Source organism: Vulpes vulpes, chromosome 12 (genome assembly GCF_048418805.1).
Source record: "Vulpes vulpes isolate BD-2025 chromosome 12, VulVul3, whole genome shotgun sequence".
Taxonomy (NCBI): domain Eukaryota; kingdom Metazoa; phylum Chordata; class Mammalia; order Carnivora; family Canidae; genus Vulpes; species Vulpes vulpes.
In genome coordinates this window covers 178394562-178419445 of record NC_132791.1, presented here as the reverse complement: position 1 = coordinate 178419445, position 24884 = coordinate 178394562, and the positions used below count along the sequence as shown (strand labels likewise).

The following is a 24884-nucleotide window of genomic DNA, read 5'->3' as shown; positions in this document are numbered from 1 at the left end:
CCCTTATTTGGGAAGGGAACACATGAAAATATTAACAACTCATACCTTTGAAAAGCTGTCCTAGGATTGAATGAAGAGAAGAAGACATTTTATTTTCACAGTATATGCTTTTATAATTTGAAATTTTTACTTTATTCATTTTTAAAGTTTAAATTTTAGAGTGAAATGCCTACATACTGTTTCTTTACACTTTGGAGAAAGTTTTGGTGTGTTCAAAGTGATAGAGTATTAAGGATGTTTGCACTGTATAAAGTGTTATTTACTAAGTGTCTGCTTGGTTAATATAATGGTGAATGAAGCAGAAATATTAGCTAAAAAATAAGGCATAGCGCTTATGCTTTCTGGGTTCTCATTAAAATTATAGCAGCACAGATCAACAGGACATTCATGGTATTTAAGTATTTCCTTTTTCTACTCTGATATCAGAGTGAGGCACCAGCTGTGACATTGCAGAGATCAGATGGAACATAGTTTATAAGTTTGTATCTTCTTGGGAGCTAAGGGGCTCATGTGTTATGCTACTTAGAATCAAGGGAATTGGTGCATCTTGAATGAAGTCAGGAACTTAAAGTAGTATGCTGAATAAAGGTGTTCTTAACATTAAACATTTAAAAATTTAAACATAACTTTGGTCTTTCTATTTTGTTTTCTTTCTATGTAACTACTACCTAGATATAGTGTGTGTGTTTCATTGTTTTAATTGTTGTTGCTTAAGGAAGTGATTCTTTTTAAATAGTTGTTTGTTGAGGTTTTTTGTTTGTTTGTTTTACTAATGAAGTTATTAATTTTTTCTTTCTGATCCCCTTTGGTTGGACTTAGATCCCTGCATCCTGAGCAGCTCTTCTTAGATATACTTGGTACAGCTACTTTAAGAATCAAAATTCCAGCTCATGCTTGGGATAAAGATGAGACATATGGTTATAATTCTAGAACTCATGGTGCCCTCATAGTCCGGCTGTAGGATTTTAAAATACTACCATGAAGGGGCACCTGGGTGGCTCAGTCGATTAGGTATCTGACTCTTGGTTTCAGCTCAGGTCATGATCCCAGGGCCCTGAGATTGAGCCCCTTGTTGGGCTCTACACTCATGCAGAGTCTGGTTGTCTCTCTCCTTCTACTCTTCCCCATGCTTGCTCTCTCTCTTTCTCTTTCTCATAAATAAATAAAAAATTTTTTAAATTTTCAAAGAAGAAAAGGTCTTGTAACACCCACTGTAACAGTTCATATTTTATGTGTTTTTTTTTTACAGTGACCAAATAAGATAGTTTGATTCTCTATAACTGCACCAAACATACTATTTAAGTTTTCTGATCATGTCTGATCTCTGGATTGATGAGGGGGGAAGAAAAATAATAAAATGTCTAATGCTTGTGCTATAACTTCACCTTGGGGGAAAAAAGAGCTAGTAGCTCATTTTTGAATAAATCTCAAGGGGTATTTGCACTTTGTTGATTTCTAGGTGAAAAAGTCTTTTTATCTCTATATGGAGCTGCCATAGACATGAATATAAGGCTGGACCGGAATTCGTTGTTCATTGAGAAAACCTACATATCTCTGGCCAGTCAGCGTACTGTAACAATTCACAACCGCAGCAACATCATTGCCCATTTCCAGTGGAAGATATTTGCTACTCAGGAAGATGAAGACAGAGAAAAATGCAGGTTTGTAAGAAAAACTACCAATATGCTGTAATTTGGAGGAACATAAAGCTTAGTTATTATGAAAAAATCTGACATTGGTGGTAAGTTTTTAACCAACTCAAGATCAGATTTTTATAAACTTGGTTCTGGTGTATGATGCTCCTTTTTTTTCATTTAAAGAACTTGAATTGAGGAACACAATGTTGTCTATCCCTGGTTAATCTTAACCTGATTATAATTTATTAGTAGCTAAACTCCTGGATTTTAAAGACCAAATATATCCTTTTTCACTAGTCTCTCAAAATTAACCTACAGGTCTGTATTTTGTTTCATAACTCTAATCAGATTGGTCAGATTTCATAGTTTCTAAAAATAATCTCTTTTGGATTGAGATCAGTGTGGATTTTTTTTCAGTGAGGAAATTTTCCAGAAAATATGAAGAATGAGGAAAAAGAAGAGCTTAGATATAATGGCTTTTATATTCTCAGTTTTAGTAGCGTTGCTAAATCCCTGCTAACCATATAATTTAATAATGATTTCTTGTTGGTATCTTTAATCTTCTACTTTTTAAAATACTTAAGGCAGTGGAGAAAATTAATAAAGTGGCAAACCAAACCTTTTAAACTAATCTCATCATGGTTAAATTTTGAATATTTCTTTTTACTGAATCTATCCCTGCCTCTTTTAAAGTCCATTTTCATTTTTATCTCCTTCTACCCTCCCTGAATTAGCACTTTTGCTGCTTTCATTGGAATTTATTTCAGCCTTTTTTATTTGCCTCTCCATTTTCATTAAAGATTAGCCCTGGGAAGCTTCAAAGCTTTGTTTAAAACCAAGTTAGTATGTGATAAAAATAAAAATCTTAGGTCCATGGAAACCAGGCAGAAATCCCCCAGTGTGCTGTCCCTAATTGAATCAGAAGGAGCTGTGACAATGACAGGACACAGTGGACCAGAAGCTTTATCATTCAGACAATGAGCTTTAATCACTGGATTACCACTGTGCTATCTTTAAAAAGTGGGAAAAGAAAAGTCTTTCCTGCCTAAAAACTTCAGTTTGCCTCATAGTATAGAAATACCAGTGGTTCAAAAAAGGCAAGAGGAAACTGCTCATCTACTCCTTCATTTATCCTGATTCCCTCTTTCGTGAGTGTACCAACAATCAAAATGGTCCAGGCATGCTTAAAGATAAAATGGGAAAGCAGGTACAAATGAAGAAACTCTAGTAAATAGTGTTTCAATATCCTGCTTGGCCTGTGGGCATAATCTTTTAGGGAGAATGGGTATACACTATCAGTAGGAAAGCCAGCTTTACCTTCAGCTATGTGCGTTTGACTACATGTGTAAGACGTGACTGATGCCACGCCAATGTCCAAAAAGTTTAAGGAAGTCAATTTCAACAGTGAAACTCAAGAAAAACTTAAACCAATTATTATCAGAGTTCCAGGAATAGAGAATATATTTTTAACTATGCATGAATGGACATTCTTTCTTTTTTTCCTTTACTTTACTACCCTCAGTATTCATACCCCTTATCTCCTTCATATTATCCTGAGGCTTATTCTTCCTTTTCCCTTGTGTTGTCCTTCTTTTGCTATCTTTCTTGCTCTATTAGTTCCTCTAGCAAATTTTTTGTAGCAAGGGAATAATGTGGAATAGCGTTTTCATAATGGTGATTGGAAGCCTACTTTGATCATTGATGCTCCTCCATTAAACAATGAACTTGAAAAGTGGCTTCAGATGACCAAATAAGAATATGTCCATTTTCACTTTTGGTGACACATGGCAACACAACTCCTGTTTCTCCAAACTGTATTGGTTGATTTAAGTGAAGAGGTTATTGAATATGCTGTTCTTTACCTTCTCCCTGCCCCTTTCCTAGGGTCAGATGGTCAGGGCAAGAGGAGAAAGAGCTAGAGGGTAAATAGGCCATTTATGCCCAGTTTCTTGTTTGGTGAGGGTATCTTTTCCATCTTATGCCTTTCTTGTTCCTTGATATATCCCCAAGCATGCCATAACTTTCCATTTTTTAATGTATTTTTAAAATTGAAGTTCATGTTATTAGTCATGAATTTTTTTCCTGGACATAACTAACCATGGAATGCCCATTCTCTTGAAAAGCAAGACAAATACAGACAGGTTTGCTCTTTCCTGAACATTTAGTTTGGTCTTCAACTTGGAGCAGAGAGGATCTGTTCTAAATGGGCTCATGTACACTTTGAGAGAAAAAGTTTCCATTTTCAGCTCCCCAAGGACCTAAAATTTAAAACTTCAGGGTAGGGACGCTTGGGTGGCTCAGCAGTTGAGCATCTGCCTTTGGATCAGGGCATGATCCTGGGATCCGGGATTGGGTCCCACACTGGGCTCCCTGCATGGAGCCTGCTTCTCCCTCTGCCTGTGTCTCTGCCTCTCTCTTTGTGTCTCATGAACAAATAAATCTTTAAAAATTAAAAATAAAAATAAAAAACTTCAGTGTAGATTTTTAGGTGATACTCAAGAGTCTGCCCACTGCTGTCCAGTTATAATATGGCTTGAAGGTTGTCCTAAGGCATTCATCTTACAGGAGCTAAAAGTTGCTCAATGAGCATGTTGAAAATGCTAATCACTTTAATGGATACCCTCAAGACCCTATTCTAGTCATTGTGGTTTCTGGCCATCAGAATCTTATTTTTTTCTTAAAGATAGATAGATTTATTTATTTATTTATTTATTTATTTATTTATTTATTTAAAGAAAGAGAGAGAATGAGTAGGGAGGCAGAGGGAGAGGGAGAAGGGTCTCAGGCAGACTCCACGCTGAGAGCAGAGTCCGACTTGAAGCTCAATCTTAGGACCCCAAGATCATGACCTGAGCTGAAACTAAGAGTCAGACACTGAACTGACTGTGCCACCCAGTCACCTCATTCCTCCAGCCTCTTTATGATGTGACTTGGGCCAAGGCTTGGGTATCTATTCTCCCTGTGGAGGAATTCTAGCCCTAATCAAAAATAGGAAACCCTATTCCTTTCTGGCAATTATTATTTCCATTCCAAGAAGGATGACTTCCTCTTTACCTACCAAACCAAAACATGTTGGTACCAACATTAGGACATATGTTCATATTTGAGAACCTTAGGCTAATCCCAGGCTCTAGACTCTGACAATGAAGATGTTACTCCCCCTGAGAAGAAGTTTTGGGATTTGAAAACTTTTGTTTTTATTTTTTAATTTTTTAAAAACCTTCAGAATGAGATATAGGGAGCTTTAAAAAAATTATCTTTTGGGTCTTTTTCTTTGTTGACTTTTTTTCTGGGACTTGCAGAGAAATTAATCTCTTCAGAAATAGAAGCTGCATTCATCTCTCTCTACTTCCTCTCTCTTGTCCTAAGGGATTATAAAACATCCTACAAGATTCTTTCATACTCATTCTTATCACAATTTATTAGATTCAGAGACTTGGCATGGGCTCTTGAGAATTTTTGCTCCCCATTTCTCCATGAAAGTCATGGCCATCGTTTCAGTAGCATTTGGCTCTAATTCTAGATTTGTTTTATACAAGAACTCTCAGAATCCTCAATGGAACCTCCACAAGGTTGTCAGCATGGATTTATTTCACAACATTCAGGTGCAGGAAAGGACATATTTCTCTGGATAGATCAATTTCAATTGGGCTTTGAGCTTACCACCTAGCTAATAATAAATTTAATCTTACTTGTGTCTGGGGGCCTCATCTCTTCCCTAAGGTCACTGAGGAATCTGAAGACTTGAGTGGTACTTGGTAAACAGGAAGGAGGACCTAGTCTTCAGTTTATAATAGTCATTACAAAGTTGCTCAATGTCCAGGGTCACATGGTCCATTTGAAGATGGATGACTTCATCTTTTCCATGCCAAGTGTGTACATGAGAGTATTTATTTCTGGAAAGCCAAAGCTTTTAGTTTTTAATCTCCTCAGCATCCAGTTACACTCCTTGGGGGTGCTGCAAGGAACAGGGTCTCTAGCACCTCATTATGAGGGAGCATTACTGTTTCATTACTGAGACACAAGGCTTTCCCATTCATTGTAGTCCATAGGATGGACTGTATTTGTTGCCTGACCATTTATAAAGTGACTTAAATCATGGTTTTACTGAGAGAAAAGGCTAGTGTGTTGTTATGTTCTCTGATGAGAGGTTTCCTCCTCTGTAAAACAGAAGCACCTCTGAACATAGGAGACAATAGGTGTCAGGAGGACTAGATGGCCAAACAATCGACTGAGGTTTATAGAAGTCTTGCTGGACTCAGTTCAGTTCACAGTTCAGTTCAAGGTGTTTCACTTTCCCTTCTTAGACTCAACCATAGCTCCAGTTCTCTAATCAGAGGGCAAAGAGGAAGATATATAGTACATTATGACCGCTTCACATCATGTGGCTGTGAGCGACTCGTGAGTCATAGCAACGTAGGAGAAGACCTTTTGGGAATTTTTGTTTTATTCTCTTTTGTATTCTCTTATTAAGATTTGAGTAAATCACGCTCATCAGTTCATGCAGCATTATCATCCTTGGTCCATATAAGATGTATTATTTCCACACTATAACCCCCTAGAGAAATGTAATGTTTGTGATTCCTATTATGTGTTTAACCAATCCTTTGATCTCTCCTATCAAATTTACCCACATCTGTTAGTAGTATTGCTAGCGCTTTGATAAACATCTTTCTGGCTGTGTTACTGTTCATATCCATGACTGCTTCTTCAGGATATTTTCCCAAAAGTAGGTATAAAATCCACTCATAGGAGTAAGTGACTTCCTTTCTTTCTGTGGACTGATTTCTCTTTAATTTGTCCAGCTCTGCCCAGCAGTGTAGAAGGACTGCTGTTCTGGTTACCTTGGGCACTGCTTTCCAGCTAGCCATGGAAAGGAAGCACAAGGTGCTTTCTTCATGGGACCAGAACACATTGAACCCATTTCTTTGACTTCTTTGTGCTCTGTGACCAAGGGACCCTGCATACTAAAGTTATTAAAAAGAGCTGTTTGGCATTGCTGAACATACAGTCTGCTTGAAGTCGTTTAGAAAGTAGTTGGGGCTGAGACAGGAATTCAGTGACTCATGTTCTTACTGAGCACTCACTTAGCTGAATAAATTGTCTCTCACCATTGGCAATACCAGCAAAATGCTGGGAAAATGGTTCTATGTCCTGGAAAGAGATAAAATCTAGTCTTCGAAGTGCATATGAAGTAACTAACACGTACTAGGAGTAGTGTGAATACAGCTTTGTGAGGACAATGAGGAGAGGGTTGGGGGAAGGCTGCTTTTTTTGACTTATCATGATATTAAAAGCTAGAAGGAGAGAAAAAAGGAGGTGTCTTTAAGTGTGATTTGAGCATTTTATAAGTTTTACAGCTTGGTAGTTGCCTATGGTTGACCCTGGGGAGAAAATGGTGTTTATTGAGTACCTGTTCTGTCCCAGGAACTGTACCAGGTCCTTGATGATGTTTTATCCTCAACACATCTTTATGATGGAGGAGCTCCTATTACCTCTATTGTGTAGGTGAAGGCATTGAGGCTGGGAGGCATTCAGGAACCTCCAAAGTCATAGAGCTAGTAAATGGTAGCAGAAATCAATATCCAAGTCTAGTCCTTGCTGCTTTCAGAGCCTGTTCTCTAGGTAACTAACAGCTAAGCAAGTTTAAAAAGAAATAAAATAATTTTTCACATGTGAAAGGCAGGGTAGATATTAAATATATAAAAAGCAGTCTGGGAAACATAATTATCTGAAAGAAAGTATTTGACTAAATATACATAACGGCTCAGGAGTAAACAAATGGTCATTGAGTAGAACAGGAAGCCCAGGAGGGCTTGTTAGAGCAAGTGAATAATGATGAGCAAACTGATGCTCCTGAGAGGTTAAAGTCCAAGGTCACTTAGCTCAGTATGTTACCGACATAGGGCACAAAGGGACCACCTCAGGGTGAAGGGTGAGACCATTTCCAGGGAGATGGACTGGAGGGGAGCCCTTTACAATATTCATGGGAGTACCAAAATGAATCTCACATTTGCTGTATTTTCTTCAGGGTCTGTGATGATCTGAGCAAAGAGGAAAAGAATGAGACCGATGAGTTTCTTGAAGAGTGCATTATTGATCCTTCACTCCGAGAACGTCTTTCCATTCTCTCCCGCACCTTTGAGAATCAGAGGAGGCTGGTTCAGGCAGACAGCATGCTCTTCTTGAGTAACATTTTCACCATTGAGCCCCTGGTGAGCATGGAAATAAAATCTGATTATACAGTAAACATAAGTGGGGGTGCAGGGCTTATTTTGATTAAAGTACTCACTCTGGGATTGATAGTGAATTCTGAGAACATAAAGATTTCAGCTGAAAGCCTCATATCATTATGAGACAGTGAATGAAGGCTAATGGTAAGAATGCTCAACGATCTTACTTTCTCTACCCAGCAATTGCTGTGTTAAACATCTCATGTGCATTACTCAACTTATCTAATTTGTGTTTATGTTATCTTACAACAACCTTATAAGATATTATCAGTCCTGCATGCTATAGATGAGGAAATTAAGACTTAGAAAAATTCAGTAACTTGCTCCGAGCCAAGCAGGGTCCATATTTAGAAATGTATCCCTGACCAATCTGACTCTGGGGCAGGTTTTCTCAGCCTCTGCACTGTTGACCTTTGGAGCTAGATAATTCCTTGTCCTGTACCTTGTAGGATGTTTAATAGCCTCTCTGACCTTTACCCAACAGATGCTAATTGTGACAGCCCAAACTGTCTCCAGCCATCACAAATGTACCCCTGGTGGGCAAAATAACTCGAGTTGAGAGCTCCTTTGTCCTTAATTCACTCAATAAATACTTATTAACTCTATGTCCTGTAGTAGGCACTATGTGTTGTACAAGGCATGAGTGAACAAAAGAGACACAGTCCTCAACCTCACTGGTAAGGGCTGAGCCAGACTTAGAACAGGGTGGGTCTAATTTCACAGACCTAGCTCTTGACCACATTCCCTACTGCTTCAAAATGAAAGTAGCTAGAATCTTCTATATTTACTATGTGCTAGGCACTGTGCATGACCTTATACCTATCAAGCATACAGGGATATAAGAGTAAAAATAGCAGAAGTTGAGAAAGCCTTGAGGTACTTGGGGGGCTCAGTCAGTTAAGTGTCTGACTCTTGATTTTGTCTCAGATCATGATCTCATGATTGTGAGATCCAGCCCCGCATCAAGCCTTGTGTTGGGCTCTGCACTGGGCTCCACACTGGGCATAAAGCCTGTTTAAGATTCTCTTTCTCTGTCTCCTTTTGCCCCTCCCTCTCTGCTCATGCACGCTTTCTTTCTCTCTTGCTAAAAATAAAAGTTGAGAAAGCCCAAAGCTAATCAGAGCTGTTGGATTGTTACTATTCAAACCATTTGGAGAGAAGATATGGCACATGGTCACATTAGAATGCAGGATCACTAGTGGGAAATGTCACTGGCTTGTGGGTGCATTTTTTTCTTAATGTCTGCACTTCCAAATTGTTGTTTTTTAAAGATTTTATTCACTTATTCAATCTACAGATTGAGAGAGATAGAGTACAAGCAGTGGGGAGGGAGAAGGGGATCAAACAGACTCTGCACTGAGCATGGAGCCTCATCTGGGACTTGATCCCATGACCCTGAGATCATGACCTGAGCTGAAATCAAGAGTCGGGTGCCCAACTGACTGAGCCACCCATGCATCCCTTCCAAATTGTTTTTGGAGGTTGGAAGATAGAAAAGAGATTCCATAGCTAAATGAGTTTCAGAAATAGGGTATTCAGGAGCACCTGGGTAGCTCAGTGGTTGAGTGACTGCCTTTGGCTCAGGTTATGGTCCCAGGGTCCTGGAGCCTGCTCTCCCTCTGCCTATGTCTCTGCCTCTCTTTCTATGACTCTCATGAATAAATCTTAAAAAAGAAAAAGAAACAGGGGGTTCAATATTGTTTGAAAAGTTTCTTTGCTGTAAGATGTCTAAGTTTTCAATATGATAAAGTAAATCGTAATTTCCAAGAGAGAGCCTTCTCCTTGGAGACATGCTTTGGGACTATTGTTTTGCAGACCTGCTGTATGAATCTCTGGTGAAGACAGTCCATATGCTAGCTCAGAGGTTGAGGTGATTATCATAGGCCAAATTAGGGAAGGTTTCTTGGGAGCAGAGCCTTGAACTAGGTCTTACAGGACAGGACTTTGGAAAAACAAAATGGGGAATGTGTATGGCAGGGATAATTCAAGGCTCCATGAATGGATCAGTTTGTTTGAAGTAAAGGTCTCATCTGGGATGTATGGCTTGAGGCTAAATCTCCTCTCACCTCAGAAGACTGTCCAGGGCACAGCTGAGCAAAGGAATCTTCATGTATGATGGGCTAGACCAGCAAGAGGTTAAAACAAGATGAACATATAGTCTTGGAAATACAGGACAGGTCCCTGTGATAATAGGTCAAACCAGAAGATGTTAAAAAACATTAGGAAGGCATTATAAATCTAAGCAAGCAAAGGCTGAGCTGGACAGAGACAAGAAGGAGCAATCAGTCATGGTAATGTTAGACACACTGGTAAGGTCCAGAGTATCAGCAGTCCAAGATTCATCCCGGCTAGTATTGTAGATCCAGGCCGATAACTGCTGTCCTGTTTGTTATAGCCTTTTGGGAATGAATGGCTCTAGAATGGTAAACATTGGTGGCCAGGAGGAGGTGGGAGGCCCACAGGTGATTTTTGGTATGTTTTCAATTCAGGAAGTAGACTAGGGTTACCTCAGCTCTCCTTCTCTTCATGAGTTCTTCCATAACTTGAAGCTTCTTATGGAGATTGTAGTGATACATATGTGTTAAAATGGACATTTAATATGTTTGCTTTTGAATTTTAGATAGGAGCTGAACTGTGTGTTATTATCACAAGGCATATTCTCACCATTAGAAAGAAAATATTTTTAAAATAAGGATATATAGAATGGTATCTTTTAAATAATGAGACTAATTTTGTTTATATCCTGTGAAAAATCACTGGAAACAGGAAGGGGATAATATTCAGAGTATAAGTGGTATTTATGGCATCTGTAATGATTTTGTTTTTTCTGTGCACTGTTCACTTTTTTTCTCATGATAGTATTCATTAGCTGGTTCTTGACAATTTTGCAAAATGAAAATGAAGGCATTGAACTTTGCTAGTATCTTCCTAAAGTTATTCTGGTCAGAACAGCCAAACTCAGTGTCAGTAATAGTGAATTATTTATTGATGTTAAATCTCCTTTTATTCCCCCTCCTTCAAGATCCTGATAGTTTTATAGAAATGTGTTTCTTGTGAATGGAATATGATCTTACCTTATAAATTAATTTGAAGTTATTTGATAGGTAAAATTTTGCCATTTCATTAGCTTCTTGATAAAAATGTGAGCTATGCATATTTTCTACTGTTGAGATTTTGGTTTTCTAGTACAAGTAAATAAATGCTACAGTAGTTTTGGATGAGAGAACTGGGAAGGTATTTATAAAGAGGTGAGACCTGAACTGAATTTTGGAGGAAGGGTAAGTGGAAAGGAAGAAGAATACCTCCAGTTGGAGAAATTGTGAATATACAGTATTCAATAGCAATGAATGAACCAGTTTTGCTGGAGCAAGCAGTCATGGAAGGATGGGAAGGAGAAGAGAGGAAGTCTGGCCTGCATGGCCAATCTGTTGAACTCTAGCCTGTAGGCTACTGCTTCCCACATGTGTTTCTGCAAATACTGGATCTGAGGGGTGATAATGTGTGTTCTTTGGAATAAGGAAGTTCTGTGGTCAAATAAGTTTGGGAAATACTAGTTCAAGAGGAAATGATTCTCCAGGGGATAGAGTGCAAGCAGTATTTCCCCATAACCACAAACCCCTTCTCCCACACAGCATGTCCAGTATATTGGAGCCTCACTGTAGGGATTGAAGCAGGAGCATGACATGTATAGGTGTTTTAGAAATATCTTGGTAGCCATGTGTGGGTCAATTTGGAGGAGGGTGGACTGGAGGTGGGAGGGTAGTGCAGGTCAAGTAAGGGACATGTGCTAGTGCCGCGAGTACCAGGGAGACTGGATATCTCTGCAGGCAAGGTCAGGGTAATGTGTGAAGGTCATGCTAACCTAGATGGTCAGCCTGCTGGTAGTTGGAAAGCAAAGGAAATAGGGGAATGTGAGAAATGTTCAAAAGAAAGATATAAAAGTGCCTTTTGAATCATTGTTGAGGGTAAGACATGGTAAGGAATCCCGTGTCTCCTCAGATCTGAACTAGAGTGGCTAGGAGAATTATGATATTTTTGATGGAAATTAGCAAATCAGGAATCTTGGGTTTAACTCCAGGCTTTGCCAATAGCACATGTTACCTTAAACAAGACATTTGATCTCTCTTGGCTTTGGTTACCTTGTACACAAAATTAGGATGTTGAGGTAGGACACTTAGATCCTTTTTGACTCATAAATTTTGATTCTCCAATTTGGAAACAAACTCTGAGCTCCTTAAGGTCAAGGAGTGCCTTAGCCTTACCTATGCCCCAGGTCTACTGCAGTGCCAATAAATGGAGGATGGAAGGAGAGAGGAGGGAGGGAGGGAGAAAGGAAGGAAAGAAGGAAGGAAAGGGAAGAACGGAGGGAAGTCAGTTGATGATGATGAGTCTGGTTCTGAATCTGTTGAATTTGAGATGATAATAGATGTCCAGGAAGTTTTGGAATTTTACTAATAAATAATGTAGGAGAAGAATCAGAAGTGGAAGCAAGATTTGTATTATATAGAAATCTTGGGATGCCTGCATGGCTCAGTTGTGTGTCTGCCTTCAGGTCAGGGCGTAATCCCAGAGTCCCAGGATTCAGTCTCACATTGGGCTCCCTGTGGGGAGCCTGCTTCTCCCTCTGCCTCTTGTCTAAATTTGAGACTGCTGAATACTTGAGCAGAATACTGAGACTGATAAAGAAAATACATCTTTTTTCTTTATCATAAAGGGATTCATCATAGTAGTAATTGGCATTTACATACTGTATACCATGGCAGGCACTGCTCTGGACACATCACTTAAATATTAACTTATTTCATCCTCTTAAAAAGAGGAAGTGACTATTATCACCCCTATTTTACAGATGGAGAAACTGAAGGCTAGGAAGGCTAAAGCAGCTTTGCTCAAATTCACAGACCTAGTAACTGGCAGAGGTCAGATTTGGACCCAAGCAGTCTGGCTCCAGAGTCTATGATTTTAGGATTAATATCTCTTGTGTAAGAATATTCTTTTTAAGGGCACCTGGGTGGCTTAGTGTTTGAGTGTCTGCCTTCAGCTCAGGTTGTGATCCTGCATCCTGGGATCACTGGCTGCTTCTCCCTCTGCCTGTGTCTCTGCCTCTCTCTCTGTGTCTCTCGTGAATAAATAAATAAAATCTTAAACAAAAATCTTCATTGAAGGCATGCAAAGCAGATGGAAATTGTAAGAGCAGAGCAAACTAGAAAAATTGTGGACAGCCCTAGACAGCCCCCAGATGCTCACCTTTGGGGCCCCTGCAGAGAGAGGAGAGGCTATAGATTCACAGAGAAGGATGGCTAAGAGAACCAGCCAGCTGAGAGCACATCAGCGTATCTTACATGTCTTTCTATCCTATTCTGGCAGCTTTATCACCATTTTCTCCTGAAGTACTCTTCTGAATCTTACTCCTGTATTAGATCAGCTATGCCACATCATCACTATTTAATTTCTATGTATCATCGATTATTTTTTTCTATTAGGATGTGATCCCTTTTAATTAGTTCTTGATATAAGTGGAGTTCACAGTAGAATCAGGGAAGATTAAAACCAAGCAGTTGTCACCTACTGATCTAACAAGCAATCGCTAATGGTTACCCCTGTCCAAAAAAATAAATATAAAAGGTGGATGCAGGGGCTTAGAGACCACCTTGCTTTCTGATGGACTCTTCAGCCTTTGTGTCCACTAAGGAAGGACACTGTCTTCAAATGAGGTAAACTTGAAAAATACCTGTTACTTTAGAGTCTGAAAAGAAATAAGAAAGGACCGCAGCCTGGGTGGCTCAGTGGTTTAGCACTGCCTTCGGCTCCCCCGCATGATCCTGGAGACATGTGATCCTGGAGACCCGGGATTGAGTCCCACCACATCGGGCTCCCTGCATGGAGCCTGCTTCTCCCTCTGCCTGTGTCTCTACCTCTCTCTCTATTTATTCTCTCATGAATAAATAAATAAAATCTTAAAAAGAATAAGAAATGATATGCTTATTTTCTCTGACACACATCTAAATATCTTGGTTCTTCAATGCATCACCTAAAACCAAGGATAGTTTAGCCCTTACTGTGTTCCGCACATAATGAATGTTTTATGGGAATGTTGTTCCCATAATTTGAAACAAGTAGATTTAAGATCCCGATCAGTCACTGTCTCTTAAATGCCTAGAGGTAGTGATGAGTTTGAATTTAGTAAAATTTTATTAATTTGATCATGTGAGAAGTAGTTTAACTCAATGCTGACCCAAACTCTAGAACTGCAAGTTCCTAGTCTCCTCTACCACCTGTTCATCACTTGACCTCTGGGTAGTTCCATTGTCTTGCTCACTTTGTTCTCAATATGCCTGTTGTATAACATTGCCATAGAGTTTGTTATCCAAACCTTGAGTTATGCTGGAGTATGTCTTGGGTACTGATATGGCCTCAGAATGCAGAGGTGGTAATTTGTCTTTTGAGAGACCTGAAGGGTGTTCACTGGTAAAAAAAAAAAAAAAAGGGGGGGGGGTGGTAGATGAGGACCCGGAGTGACCATCAGGGCAGATACAGGGTAGAAGGCTGGAAGGATTTTTTTTAAATCTTCACTTGGTAATTTATTGATATTCTAGTGATAGCCATGATTGTCAGATTGTCATTCTAGTCATTAGTGCATGTGGTGTATACTACAATTTATATCAAGTTCCTCATGTCAATTCTTTTGATAATGTCTTAGAATATTAGCCTGAAATTTTCCACTTATGCCTTCCGTAGGGAAGGTACTTGGTTCTATAGAATACTGATTATTTCCCAGGCTATCTTCATCTGTATATTTTTTTCCACCACTTTGGGGAAAAAAATGGCAAAACTAAGTCTATTATGCATGTTTTGTGCCTTCCAGAAAAGCAAGTGGAATTGAGTACTTTCAGAAATATAATATTCTATTTTACGAGATGGACTCTGGCTATACAGAATTTTGACAGTCTCATTATGTTATATCCTCTGCTTAGGTCTCTTGGGTACCATGAGTGAGAGAGATTCAAAGACAAAAATCACAAATCTGAGAATCGCGAGGCAGAAGAACATCACAGGGCAAAAAGAGAATTAAGCTTTCAATTTCCATGGGTATCCAGGAGTCCTCTGAGAAATCACAGCACAGATGTGCTAGCCTTGTTTCTGGACTCTGGTACTACTGGCTCAGGTTGCACTTTTAAGATGCAGCAATTTTCTGAATGTTGAGCACTTGATATTTTCTCAAAAAGAAAGGCCTGGGAATGAAAAGGTATTTGCCCAAACTGATCCTGATTGCTGATATCAGGGAACAGGGAAAACATTTCTACTTCTGTTGGCAAATGTCTTTTCCATCAAAGAAAACTTCATCCATATCCCTAGGGAAGCTTTAGCTTAATTTAACTAAGCCTCAAAAAGGGAGGGAAACTTGATCATTTCTTTATTACCATGTAAGTAATCGTAAACCATGCTTTGTCGTCATCTAAGCCTACAGAAAACATGCGGTTCAGCAATTCAGGCTGAAAGCACAGCTCAAATTTAGTTTGCTTTATTTTCCCCAAATCGGCATAGCATGTAGGCTCAGCAGAACCAGGTTGGGTGGAAGCCCAGATAGCTACCAAAGAGGAAAGATCTAACTTTTTACTGCAAACCCCTCCACTTCTTGTACCATTAGTCGTGAGTCACATTGCAAACATATGGGAGCTGACTCCTCGGAAATGGACACCAGAAGGGAGAAAAGAGGACAGGAATCTGCTGAGAGCAAACTGTCCTTGACAAGTCACAGCTCTTCTGGCAGCACAGTTTACCATCCTTCAGCCACCCCCCCCCCCCTTTATTATTCTTCATCCTCTCCGATCCTTGCACTCAGGCAAACCTCTTCCAGTTGTGCTGGTACATCCACTATTGGACTGGAGGACCGTTGTAGGTGGAGGGAGGCCTGGAGGAAGTCTTAGAAACAGCAGAGCTCCTCATGGCTCATTAAATAAATTAATAAATTAATAAATTAATAAATAAAGCCTTCAGTGTTGAAAGGGACACTAATCTCTTCTCTGCAGAGAAGGATGTGAAGAACATCACCCACAAATGCCTCAGCTCCTAGAAAACCCCAGTGGAATTTGCAGTGCGTGTAAGTTGGGGTATCTCTCTGGAAACAGGACATACCTTTAGTGAAATTGCTCTGACAGATGACCAGATCTTAGATCCCTCTCTTAGAAACTTTACTGGCCATTATTTTGAGAATCAAAATTTTGCTAAAATGATTACTAAAATCACAGTGTCTTGTCCCAGGAATTACATTGGAGTAGAAAGTCTCCTGATATGTCATGTGCCAACTCAATCTCTTCTCTCAAGGATGATTACGGAAGTTTACCTTTAATATATCAACTTCCATTTCTCCCCCACTTATTTCTCTTTGAGACAACTTCAACTTGGCCTGAGTGATTATGAGGGGAGCCGTAATTTCTCTCACTGCTCTGACAGATTCTGGAAGAGCGATCTCAGGAGGTGACTCAGATGTGGTTTTTCATCAGCGCTTCTTTTTTTTAATTGATTGATAGAAATTTGATTAAGAAGATATTTTGGGGGGCATTCTGGGTGGCCTCTGCCTTCAGCTCAGGCCACAATCTCCAGGTCCTGGGATCGAGCCCTGTATTAGGCTTCCTGTTGAGAAGACAGGAAGGGAGGGTGTTGAGAAGGGAGTCTGCTTCTCTCTTTCTCTCTCTCTCTCTCTCTCTCTCTCCCCTTTTGCCTCTCCCCACTGCTCATTCTCCCTCTCTCTTTCTCCCTCTCAAAAAACAAAACAAGACAAACCACAACAGCAACCCTTAAAAAAAAGATATTTTTATTTCCTCAAGAGAAATTTTAAAAATTTTCCTTAAATGTGATAACACAGCTGAAAATATCTGTTTACGTAGTCAGGATTTTTTCCATTTTGGCGGAACATGATAGAATTCATCACACATTATACAGCTGCTTTGAAATCGTTTTTCACTGACCTTGTTCTGAGCTGACTGCACCCCGACCCAACCAGGATAGCTTTATAAAGATCTTCCAGTGCATTTCTCAAGAGCTGCAATATTGACTGTATCATCCAAAAGAACCCCCTGTGAGTCAGTCACCTTCCAAGGTACCTGAACATATGAGCATACAGTGCCTCCTGCTTTGTTCACCAGATGGGAACACCAAGTCATGCTGGCCTCATCTAAGCCTGATTATCAGTTGTAGTGTTTTTAGAGATCTTCTGCCATTTTGTTTACAACGTGAGAAAGGTGAGGCCTGGCCTTTTGTTATAATTGCAGGCGGGTTCAGGAAATTAAAAATATATTCCAAAATCCTAGCTCTGCCACTTAACAGTTGGTATGGTCTTGGGTGAGATACTTAACTTCTGTTTGCCTTGGTTGTCTCATCTTTAAAGTGGGGATAATACTTCGCAAGGTTGTAAAGTTTAAGATAGATAATGTGTATCAGCACTTAACACAGTGTTGGGACATGAGCTCTGGGTTAATGGTTGCCAATATTATGATGTAGTGTTAGATGTGATTCAGTCTTATCAGATTAGGGAATATGATTAGAACGTATAATATTTGAGTAGCAAATGTTTAGATCACTCTTCTAAATTTAAGTTAGAGATTAAAATGCAACTATTTTATGTGACCAGTGTAAGCATTGAGTCATACTGTAAACTACTTTCCAGATAAACGAAGTGATTAAACCTATATGTAACTCCGTGCTTGCATTGGGTTCTGATTTTGCAAAATTCGCAAGAAATAATCCTTCATTGGAAGGGAGGGAGGGTGCTCGCTTTGGCAGCACATATACTAAAATTGGAAGGGAGGGAGGGAGGCACCTACGGAGGGAGGTAGGAAGGAAAGGAGGGAGAGAGGGAGATGGGTGATAGGTGGGAAGGAAGATGATTTTTAAAATATTTTTCATTTAAGGATTTTCAAGGGAGATTTTTAAAAGAGTCCCTTTAGTCATCATCAATGTAAGTTTTTTTTTTTTGGAAGATAATTTTAAAAGGATACTTTTCTCATGATGGTGTCAATCACCTGTTATGAACTAGTGGCAGTGTGTTCATAGACATCTTACTGAAAGTCTCGGAACTATATCCATTAGGTCACTTGGTTGGTTGTTCTTGTTCCAGAACGAGACATGAAGTTCCATTTCCAGAGACATTTAACATTTGAGTAAAAGCTGCAACGTGAGAGTTAGCTTTAGACCTGAAAAGCTGATCCAACTTCAAAGTTCAATTTGAACTCAATTCAATTCAAAGCTGATTCCTTCTAGAAGGCCACTTGATTGATAAGTGAAATGCAGCTATGGATCTGAGGATAAAGACAAAATAATAAGACCATGAAGGAACATGATTATAGCATTACTGAAGGCCAGCTTGACAATTATTTTCAACAAACAAAACATGGTCACTTACAGATAATATCCTATAGACTCAATCTCTCATTTGGAACAGAATAGACAGTGATGGGAGAGGGGTCATACGTGGAAGACAAGCAGAACAGCAGGGTTTCTGTGTGATGAGGCTGCTTTTAGAGGACTGAGAAGAAAGGATATTGATGGTAGAGTGGGCCAGGGAAAATTCTGAATGTTTTGGTTTCCAGAAAGAGACTTTAAAACCAAGCAGTAATGAAGGGAACATTCTTTTCGGAGACTCAAGTGACATGGAAGCTAATCTCAGGAGGGTTGGAGAAGTAATATGAAATGTTTCAGAGCAATGTAAGTGAAAGTGGGGTCAGCTTAGGCTGATCACCTGTTTCTGAGGTTTATTTTCTTCGACTTGCTAGGAAGTGCTATGTTGAGTTTTTGCTCCAAAGAAATAGAAGTTATTTCACTTTTATTTTAATACCAACTGAAAAATAACTGTCCTTCTACATGTTCCTAACTCCTTCAGATGACCTAATATTGAAAACATCCCTCTGTGAGAGGAAACCGAATGACCACACTTCTGTTTTTATAGATATAGTCCTCTAAATGCACATTACCTGCGACAAACCCAGGAGAGGGTTTTAGGATAGGATTTGTCCTTGAATTTTCTTCCAGGGCTCAGTAAAAGCTACAATTTACTAACAGATGTTGCAAGCACAGTAAAACCATCACAGCCCAGGATAAGAAAGCACTGAGCCCATGGTCCCATTCACTCTGGCTGAACCCCATGGACTCAGATTCCGTCTGAAGCAGAAGGGCTTCTCGGTCTCTGGGAGCCTCTGTGTCAGATGATCCTCTTCTGTATCACATCCAATCATCAGTACTCCCTTCTCTGGGGAGATTCTGGTCACCTCTGGAGTGTTGTCTTCCTACCATTTTCCAACCTACCAGTTCTGATCATCAGATGATTATCAGATGGGGTGTCCCGGAATGCTTCTGGGATAGAACTTAAGTGTGTTGCCTTCTTGTATGCATATGGACCTTGGACTCTTTTGCTGGGATAATGCTTTTGAAAGTGGTCTGGCTCACCCCAAACTATAAGATGCTTGAATTTTTCCCCATGTACTGAGCTTGTCTGATTTCCAGTATATCCTTAGGGCCACTTCCTCCTGTCCTGGTGAGACTTTCTAGCATAGGTTTTCTTGGGATCCAAGGTAGGTCCTTTAGTCAGTTGGTTTAGATAAAACGGTTATCTGTGTCCATTCTACACCCCCAAACAAAGCGGTATCTAAACCCACCAGGGGAATGTAGATCTTTGGATGTGATTATCACTTATGCCCTACTTGGTCTACTTATAAAAACCATTGAAAAATACATACTTTTTTCTTCCCCAGTTTTTTTAGTAATTTCATCTTATTCTTTCTAGGTGGCATAAAAATAGCATCAATTATACTAAACAGTTATTTAATGAGCTCTTACTCTGTACCAAGCATGGGGCAAAGCATGTGACCTGCATGACTTTCTCAGACCTCAGGTGGGAAATCCTTTTGAGGCAGGTGCTACTAATCTTTTATAGCCCTGAAAAATTAATGGAGAGGTTCCAGGTTACATGGTTAATACAAAAATACTTTTCAAAGAATACCTCAAGGGGATTTTCATATGTGGCATGTTGTATTATAATTTCAAAACTCAGTTTCTTTACTATGACTTTTGAGTGGCTTGCATTAAAATGAGAAATATCACAAGGGATTAGAATCAATATTTGATCTGGTCATTGTTTTGCCTTGGGCCATTGCTATGTCTTCACAGAATAGAGTATTTCATGCTATCACCTCAAGAGTATGCCCATCTGGACCCTGTATGTATATAAGGTGCCGCATCTCTCACACATATTATAAAATATTTAAATACATATTTATCATCCTTTTATGATGTGCATTCCATGCAATCTCAGACCACACCTTTCTTCATCTCTGAAGCCCAGTGCTGGCCATCTGTTGGCATACAATGAATGTCCACTGAATACTCAAATATTAAAAATGTTCTAAACATCCTTTAGTAATTCTATATTCATGAACTCACTTAAAATATCTTTGAAGCTCATTTCCAAATTGTACCATCTCTTAGCAAGTAGCATAAATTTACTATCTGTTGGGTAAAATAGTGCTTTTATTTGTTGTAAAAATATTTCCTTTAAATCCTGAAGTTGTAACATAATAGCAACATTTAAAAGCAGTGCCTTCTTTTCATCACATTGGGATTTGTTGTTTTTAAAGATTTTATTTATTTATTTATTTGTTTATTTATTTATTTATAGAGTGTGTGTGCAAGCAGGGGAAGAAGCAGAGAGGGAGGGAGAGAGAGAATCTCAAGCAGACTCTGCGCTAGTGTGGAGCCCGACTTGGGGCTCAATCTTACAACCCTGAAATCATGGCCTGAGCCAAAATCAAGAGTCAGATGCTTAACTGACTGAGACACTCAGGCACTTTTTTATCACATTATTTTTTAATGATTCTTTCATGGTTTTCAGGAAGGTGATGTCTGGCCTAATTCATCAGCTGAAATTACGGTGTACTTTAATCCTTTGGAAGCCAAGCTCTACCAGCAGACAGTTTACTGTGACATTTCAGGTAAAGACTTTCCCCGTATGATAAACTCAAGTTACCAAGTGCCCAGAGCATCAAGTGGGGTGCCTGTGTGTGTATGTGTGTGTGTGGGTGTTTAGACTATAGGAAGTATGTGATATTACTAGAGGAATAATAGAGTCAAGTTGTGCACTTCTCATTTTTTTCTATAACAGATCGAACTTTGAAGTACATTACAATTGTGGTGTGGTCGAGGGGAATGGGAAACCATGGATCTGGGTTTACTCTTGATTTTTGGAGCAGTAAGAATATTACTTGACACAAATTCTCAAAAAATTACTTTTTTGTTCTTTTTATAGTATTTGGCTATTTAATTTTTCCTTTTCAAACTTTTAGTCAAAATAATGCAGGCCAAGGAGGATTCTGGCAGTGGCCAGAATCAGCATGGATGATATATAAATAGAGTAGCAATCTAATAGCTTCAGAAGACTGGATACAGATAGAAGAATTAAACAAAAAAGTAAATATATTGAGGATAACAAAAGCCAGTATTTTTCACTCTTAGAGGAGGCAGATATATATGTATCTGCCTATATATATATATATATATAGAGAGAGAGAGAGAGAGAGAGAGAGAGAAAGGCTAAGGTGAGTTTTGGTATTGGAATGGAATTGGAGTTATCACTATAAACTCATGGTTGTTGATATACTCAGATATAGGATATATGTGTAAATGTTATATGTTTACGTATATACATGTACATATTTCCTAGCTGTGACCATTGAGAGGTCCTGTCAGCTTCAAGACTCTAGTAACACTCTAGAGCACACCGCATACCCAAAGCTTGGTTTCTGAATCCCAACCTCTTCTAAGAGGGACTTTTTCCAGGTCTGAGGCAGGGAAAGAACAAGATGAGCCTGGAACATTCTATTATGTTGGAAACTAAGGAAATGCTCAAAGAATGACAGGGGCATGTCAGAATGATACAGAAGCCAGAAAAGGGACTCCCACTGACCACATTTAGTAACAAGTTAAGGATAAAAAACAGGGATCCCTGGGTGGCGCAGCGGTTTGGCGCCTGCCTTTGGCCCAGGGCGCGATCCTGGAGACCCGGGATTGAATCCCACATCAGGCTCCCGGTGCATGGAGCCTGCTTCTTCCTCTGCCTGTGTCTCTGCCTCTCTCTCTCTCTCTCTCTGTGACTATCATAAATAAATAAAAATTTAAAAAAAAGAATAAAAAACAATAATGATGCTAATAGATTATAATCCACTGAATAAATAGGAATCTATGAATCCACTGAAGAAAAATTTACTATTTGGCAATCATAGTAATGACCAATTCAGACAAAAAGCATTCTGAATATTTAGTGGGTCTCAAAATATCCTACCTCAAAATGCTTATTAATTATAAAAGGGAGAAATCCAACTTTACAGTGACGAAATCTGGGAGATGTTATTTTAGTTAATACCAGCAGTAATATGGCAGTCAACCACATGTACTACTCACTAGGACACAATCGGAACAGAGCATCTCTTCAATGATATTTGGGCCAAAATACTTAACATGGGTCTAAATGTGGGGGAACATTAGGCAAACCCAAATTGAAGAACAAAACAAAATTACCAGCCTGTAATCCTCAAAGACATCAAGCTCATGAAAAGAAAAGACTTGTCTTGAGTGAGATTGAGTGAGACTCAAGAGACATAACATCTGGGTGTAACGTGAGCCTGGACTGGATCCTTTGCTATATGGAGGTTATTGGGTAAAGGGTGTATGGAGGTTCTTTGTGCTACTCTGGAAGCTTTTTTATTTTTAAAAAATGTCTCATATTTTTTTTTAAATGCTGGTGCCAATAAATAAGTAAAACAGATAAATAGTAAGATTATAAAGCTGACTAGTAGTCTCTTTCTCCAGTGTTGCTTTCGTGCAGCACTTTTAGCTGTTTTTTGTGGTGGTAATTTTCCTTGCTAATTCTATGCTTATATCAATTGCTTTTTGTTGATTTATCAGCTTCACATATTACCTGTTAAGTTCCCCCACTAAGATGGATGAAGATTTAGTTCATATATAATCTCATTGTCCCCTTGCTGGCCTTACTGAGTTATAATTTACATGCAGTGAAGTTCACCATTTTTTGGTGTATCGTTCTGTGAACTATGACAAACCTAAACAGTCATGTAACTGGCACCAAAAAAAAAAAAAAAAGATACAGAATATTTGTATCACACCATAAAGTTCCCTCATGCTGCTTTGCAGGCATTCCCTACCTCAGCCCCTGGCAACTCAATTATTTTTATTATATTTTATTTTATGAGTTTTATTTATAGCCTTAAATAATATACTGAAAACTATATTTTTGTTCCATTAACTCTATAGTATCTCTTGACATGTAAGGGTATTGGGACCCCTGACCTGCCTACCACCGTTCCACCCTGTTTCTCCTTCCTTCTGTGAGTTGTCCTACTTTTGTATTAAAATGATTGGTAACCATATTTAAGTCCTCTATTTTGTCTACATGGATTTTATACACTGAAGGGCCAAATTTACCCTGGGATTACATTTATCTTCTGTTGGTTGAATGTACTGACCTCCGCTGGTGAATGTTAACTACTAAAAAAAATGGCCCCAAGGTCTGTGGCAAATAGTTTCTCTTTCTTAGCTGTTCATCGCTTCTCACTATTATACCTCATTTTAGCTCACTTCATCACTGAGTTGAGTCTTTTGTGCAGGTTTTGGGATGTTTCTAATTCTTCATTTCTTCATCCCTAATTGTAGAATGTATGCTCTTCTTTTCCTTGAAGTCCTTTTTCTTAGAGCCTCACAGCTTCTCATTCTAAGTCACCTTCTCCTGCACAGCCGTTACTCAGAAATTTTTTTAAGTTTCCATGTGTGTTCCATTATATCTTTTTACTCTTACTTTGCTCAAGTAGCTTCCTCAGGAAGGGCCTATGGAAGAGGAACTTTGATCCTTGAATGCCTGATAATGTCTTATTCTGCTCTCACTCTCACCTGATGGTTTAGCTGACATTACTAGGTTCAAAGTCATCTCTCAGAAATGTGTTGGCACATTGTGCCAACTTTATGGTAAAAGTCCAGCAGTCTGAAGTCACCTATTTTGCATTTCTTGATGGGTGGCCTGTTGTTTCTCTCTCAATATTTTCTAGAGTTTTCTTTTTGTACTTGAGGTCTGAAATATCATGAAGCCATGTCCAGGTGTGAGTTTTCTAGTTCATCCTCCTCAGCTTTCTGTGGACCATTTGAGTCTGATTACTCATGTATTACTTTAGTCCTTGGAAAATATATAATTTTAAAATGTACTATCCTCCATTATTCTTCATTTTCTTATTCTGAAAATCTTAACAGTCTGATGTTAGACCTACAGGGCTGATCATCTGTTCTCAAAGAACCAGATTTTAATCAAACATGAGTAATAAATGACATTAAATGCCATTCAATGCTATTAAATAAGGATGCCAGGAGAAATATTTATTTGTTAGAAAATTCCAAGGTAGCAAGTATGCAGTCATAGGGATCCTTCCAATGCCTTCTGGTCCGTGGTTGTTCTTTGTATATAAGGATAAGAAAATGGCTTTAATTTTCAGAGTGCTTAGTGCTACTTATCTCTGTTCTGTAATGTGTAGGTCTCCCTGGATTTACAGGTGTGATGGTTATTTTAATAATAAAATATTAAGTGGTGAGAGAGAGAATAGTAAGAGTGCTAGTAGCTTCAAGTGCAGAAATCCCACTATTCTGCTCTACCTAGCATGTTTTTAGTCCATATCTACATAGTCACTTTTCTCTGTGTATCAAGGGGTCAAGCAGTCTAAGAACAGTGCATAAGAATGGGCTGCTTGGGTCAAGACTGCTACCCTCTTCCTCCCCTAGGTATGTGTGTCCCTTCCTGATGATGTTTCCCTCATCTTCCGTGGAAGTAACAATCACTTTGACTTTTGTGATAGTTATTTTTATTTGTTTATTTCATGTATAAGTCTACTGCCTATGTAGTCATGTCTAAGCAAAATAGTATAGTTTGGCTGGTTTAAAAAAATCTATATATTGAAATTACACTCTA

General features: G+C 39.0%; 1 protein-coding gene across 1 annotated transcript in view; it reads left to right on the top strand.

The window, feature by feature from the left end:
* The window catches only part of HYDIN (HYDIN axonemal central pair apparatus protein), a 332032-nt gene that overhangs the window by 71872 nt on the left and 235276 nt on the right, over positions 1–24884 (top strand). Inside the window, exons 8-10 of the mRNA XM_072731571.1 lie at positions 1460–1661; positions 7669–7852; positions 20754–20853. Of these exons, the coding sequence (XP_072587672.1) occupies positions 1460–1661; positions 7669–7852; positions 20754–20853 (486 nt within the window). The remainder of the gene's footprint in view (positions 1–1459; positions 1662–7668; positions 7853–20753; positions 20854–24884) is intronic.